The following is a 5,029-nucleotide window of genomic DNA, read 5'->3' on the forward strand; positions in this document are numbered from 1 at the left end:
GATCAGAAGTGGCCTGATGGAGATACTTTGGCTTAGGAGGTTGTTAACAGAAATTGGCTTCCCACCAACACGAAAAAGTCAGCTTTTCTGTGACAATAAAGCTGCAATTAGCATTTCAGAAAATCCCGTGCAGCATGACAGGACTAAACATGTTGAGGTCGATCGTCACTTTATCAAAGAGAAACTTGAAAGTGGGATTATCGAGTTCCCATTTGTCCGATCAGAGGAACAACTGGCAGACATTCTCACCAAGGCGCTGAGTCCTACAAAATTCAAAGAATTCATTGGCAAGTTAAGTATCGGGGATACCGTTACTCAACTTGAGGGGGAGTGTTGGAAAAAGGGACGTCATTAATATGCCGCCCAACATTCATTGTGGGTGGTGAGTCCCTAAGTCTTGTAGAGTACCAAGTGAAGTATAGTCCCTAAGTTGTGTAGAGTTCCAATTATTGATGTACTAGATCCTTCTATTTCACCCTATAAATACTAGGGTGAATGAACTTTTGAAAGGACAAGAAAAACATACAAGAAATATTCTCTATCTACTTCCTATTCTCTATATGCCTTACCAACTTATCTATACCACTCTCGATAACCATCTTTAAGAAGTAGTAGCATGCCATATCATTTTCACGGACAGCAACAATATAGGAGATGAAAAAAATTAATTGCATCCCCATAACTATATGCCTACCTATTTTTGATCCACTAATTAATTGCTTGAAGCTTTTGTTTCTTTCTTTAGGAAGGGAAGCTTTTGATTCTTGGTTCATACAATTTTGAATGCACTCAACTTTCTGCTTTACAGTACTGGATATAAATTGCATTCAAACCAATTGAAATTTCATTTTTTTAAAAAATTATCTCTTTACAAGTATTTTCAATGCAAAGGAGACGGTCGAAATCCTTTGGTTTTACACTATTATCGTCAAGTAAATAGACGACGACCATTGTCCGTCGATAAAGGCGACTGCCACTAGCTACAACAAAGAGACCGTTAAGGACATTAATTTTTAACTCAATTAAGGAAGCTAAATTGTGTTTCTAAATATACCATGCATCAACGCTTCAAAAAAACATCCTTATTGTTGGTGTCCCGACTAAAATTAGAGAACACAAAACGTTTTTTTTCGTCTTAAATTGTTATTTTTTAAAAATAATTGCGTCTCAATTTTTGTATCCTTAAAAAGAAGTTTTTTTTTTGCAGTGGGACGATTTTTTTAAAGATTTCAACGAAATTGACCATTATTAATCTTGAACATTCACATATATGAATATTTGTATGATAATATATTAATGAGGTATGACCATAAAATCCATACGTGGTTTGGTGGTTGAGTGATCAAAAAACGTCTATAGAAAAGCCAAATTAAGTTACTGCTTTTGGCTACACATCAAGACTCATGTGAATTCGATACGATGCTAAAGAAAACTTTATTTTCTTTAAAATAGTTATACCATAAATTTCGTTTGGTTACTTTCTCGTGATGGATCTGTCTCCTTTTGGTCTCACTATATACTAGTATGTCAAAATCCAGGAGATCAAATTTAGCAAAAAAACAGACCCAAAAAATTTAATAATATTACACAGACATTTTGATGTATTAGTTTCATGATATTGTGTGTTCATCAACAAAAGCAATAGTTCATGGCTACAATACAATATCCGTGAAACTACAGATTAGTTTAATTACTAATTTCGTCATGAGTAGAGTTTTTTTAATTTGCATTAAGTTATGCTGCTATATATATCTGATTTTACTCAGGGTTTTCAAAATTTCCTTAAATAGGAAGTATGACCTTAATTATTTACTAATACTTCCTTCGTCCCACTCTTAGTGGAGCATTTCTTTTTCGGAGGGAATTTTATGTAGTGTTATTTTGTGAGTTAAATGGAGAGAATAAAATAAGGGAAATGAAAAAAGGAGAGAGAATGAGTTTCCATTTTCAGAAATGTAGTATATTGTTTAGAGTGAGACATCATAAAAAGGAAATTGTGTCACTTAGAGTGGTATGGAAGGAAGGAGTATTAAATAAGCTAACTAGCTTGTTAAAATATTTCCCATCAAATATTGAGAAAAAGAATCTGAATTATATCTATAAAACTATTAAAGAAGAATCAAATACGTGATTTTGGTAGTGATACATTTTGAAGAAGTGGAAATTCAGTTTTTAATCTAATTCCTTACATATATCTTCATGATGAATCTAGTTGAATCTCTCTTTTTCTATAAACCACCCATGCTAAAATCTTATCCACATAAAATTTTTAACAATCACTCTAAAAATATATAGCTTGTGTTACTATCTTACATCAATATTAATGAACCTGTCTTTTGAATTTCCACTATATACTTTCTACAATTCTTCATGCTTATTCCACCTATTTCAACCTAACCAACACCTTTTCAACAATTAGACAAAATCCCACACAATTCTCTATATAAACAATTGAAACTCAACAAACCCTACTTCTCACCCATCCATATTCTCTTACATCCAAAATGGCACCCAATATGGACAACAACTTTCTCCAAAAAAACAACAACAACAACAACAATCAGAAGCCTTCGCGGCTCTCAATGGAGAGCCTCCAACGCACTATCTCCGACATCTCGTTCGAGTTCATGAGCCAGGAAGCCCTAGCCGGCTCAGAGAAGCCCGCCCCGCCCTTGCCCCCGATCTCAGAGGTCGAGGATGCAAAGTGCGAGTGCTGCGGGATGTCAGAGGAGTGCACCCCGCAGTACGTGAAGAAATTGCGCGGGACCTACGGCCAGATGATATGCGGGCTCTGCTCAGAGGCGGTGAAGGAGGAGATGGAGAAGAACGGCGGGAAGAGAGAGGAGGCACTGCACGCGCATGTGAGCGCGTGCGCTAGGTTTAACCGCCTAGGCAGAGCATACCCGGTGCTCTGCCAGGCAGAGGTCATGAGAGACATTTTGAGGAAAAATAGGGCAAAATCGCTTAGCCCTAGGGATAAGGGAGGTACGAATCAAAGAGGGGGAATTGCTAGGAGTTCGAGCTGCATACCGGCGATTACTAAGGAGATTAATGATTGTAAGAAGGCCTAGCTTAATTAATGTTGACTTAATTATGTGTAGTTAATTATGATCAATTAATGTATGTGAGATCGATGTCAATAAAGAGAATGGAGATTAATTAAGGTTTTTAATTGGTTTTAGTGTTGTTTGGTTTGATTTGATAGTGCAATTTTCTGATTAGCATGTTCTCCGTCCCAAATTAAATTAATGGAGGCGTTTTTTTAGCATTAAAGTAAAAAAATCAAAATGATTGATTTTTTTGTTAAAGGAGAAAATTGACTTAACCGAGGATATTATTTTTTGTATGTTTAATTAGATATTAGTATTTTATAATTTATCAGGCCAAAGATTACTGCAGTTAAACAAAGGAGTTGGATTCGATGTCGATTTAATTTGGGTCTTTTGAATCAGCATATTCTAGTTAACCGAAACGGATCCAATACAGATGCCCAAATTTGTTGGGTTGAGACTTCTGTGGGCTAATGGTGTTTATTTCATAAAATGTAAAAAGTTAGTTGACCATAAATTCTACACTTTTATATATATATATGGAGTATTAGTTAAATGTGAATCAATTTGTTAAAGATAGTAAAAGTAAAATGTGACATGTGAATATTATAAAATGATAATATGAATCATTTATGAACGGACGGAACGAAAAAGAGTTTATACTTATAATTAAACTTCCTACATATAACTTTCGACATTAATTAAAGAAAATCGTGAAATAAGATAGATGTAACTAATTAGTATCAATAGGAATTTGAAACGAGATATATATGAACATGGTCTTATTATGTTAAAATTTCCATATATTACTATAATGTAAACTTATGTTTGGTTCGATCACACGAATTAGTATTAAATTCAACTCTCCAATGTAATGTTAGAATATACCAATACAATCACGAATATCTCATGTAATATCCATTCCAATTTGTGCATAATTGATTGCTACAAATGAGCTATCATCCTCTTTAAGTGGCCCTAAATTTTTTTAGTGTTCACATTCAATAATTGGCCAATCATAAACTGCAACACACACAACACATATCCATTAGAATTAATAGTAATAATTGGTGTGAAATCATTTCAAGTTCTTTGATTACAAAGATCTATGGTGGATAAATCTCCCAATTAATGGATGAATATACAGTGACAAACACAAAATATATTATATTTTAGGCGATTCAGATTATTGATAAAGACTTTTGCATAATAATTTACACAAAGCAACCAAATTTAAGTATTCGATTATCTCTTAACTCATTGACTTTATGTACTTGTTCGCCATTTTCATTTTTCACGAAAAAAATCAATTCTAGTTGGATCTATACCCTATATATGTGTGTGTATAGATAAGTAAAAATGGTCCCATATTTCTCAATCCAAAAAACTTTACCTCCCCATTATAGAAGAAGGTAACGCAAAGTTCAATGTTCCAACCCTATAATTGAGTCTCACTTGCACTTTCTATTCGCTTTAGGGTTTTAAATGTGAAAATAATGGACCACTCTTGGTTGTTTTTTTTTCATGAGGGAACATCTTTTTAGGTCCATGAACTTTGTCAAAGTATCATTTTAGGTCCGTGAATTTTAAAAATATCATTTTAGGTCCGTCAACTACAAATTAATATCATTTGAGGTATTTTGAATTTTTTCGGACTAAAATACCCTTAAGGCCTTCAAAGGGCAATTTGGACAATTCTTTCGCCACTCATCTTGCGTCAAAGACCTAGAGTCCAATAATTTTTTTTACTGCTATTTGATTCAATTACCATCCAAATTGAATTTAAATATAATTAAAATTTGCCTTAAAAAATATGTGTTAATTTTTCAATTATTAGATGACCAATTATTTAGGGATAGTGAATTGGGACTTGATACTTTATTTTATTTTTTCAATCTAAACTGCATTTTAAGAACTTACTATAGGTGATTTGTGAATTATATTAGTTTATTTATTTTGGAATTAGATAGCTATATTAA

General features: G+C 33.3%; 1 protein-coding gene across 1 annotated transcript; it reads left to right on the forward strand.

Moving 5' to 3' along the window:
- Positions 1-2,426: 2,426 nt before the first annotated feature.
- On the forward strand, positions 2,427-3,172 carry LOC121751161. The gene has a single exon (XM_042145878.1). The coding sequence runs from the start codon at positions 2,505-2,507 to the stop codon at positions 3,069-3,071; it is 567 nt and encodes a 188-aa protein (XP_042001812.1). The 5' UTR covers positions 2,427-2,504; the 3' UTR covers positions 3,072-3,172.
- Positions 3,173-5,029: the final 1,857 nt, after the last annotated feature.

This window comes from Salvia splendens, chromosome 10 (assembly GCF_004379255.2).
Source record: "Salvia splendens isolate huo1 chromosome 10, SspV2, whole genome shotgun sequence".
Classification (NCBI taxonomy): Eukaryota; Viridiplantae; Streptophyta; class Magnoliopsida; order Lamiales; family Lamiaceae; genus Salvia; species Salvia splendens.

What these genes read in the sequence shown, in the direction of transcription:
- LOC121751161 (XM_042145878.1), top strand. Translation starts at nt 2,505, where the DNA reads ATGGCACCCAATATGGACAACAACTTTCTCCAAAAAAACAACAACAAC.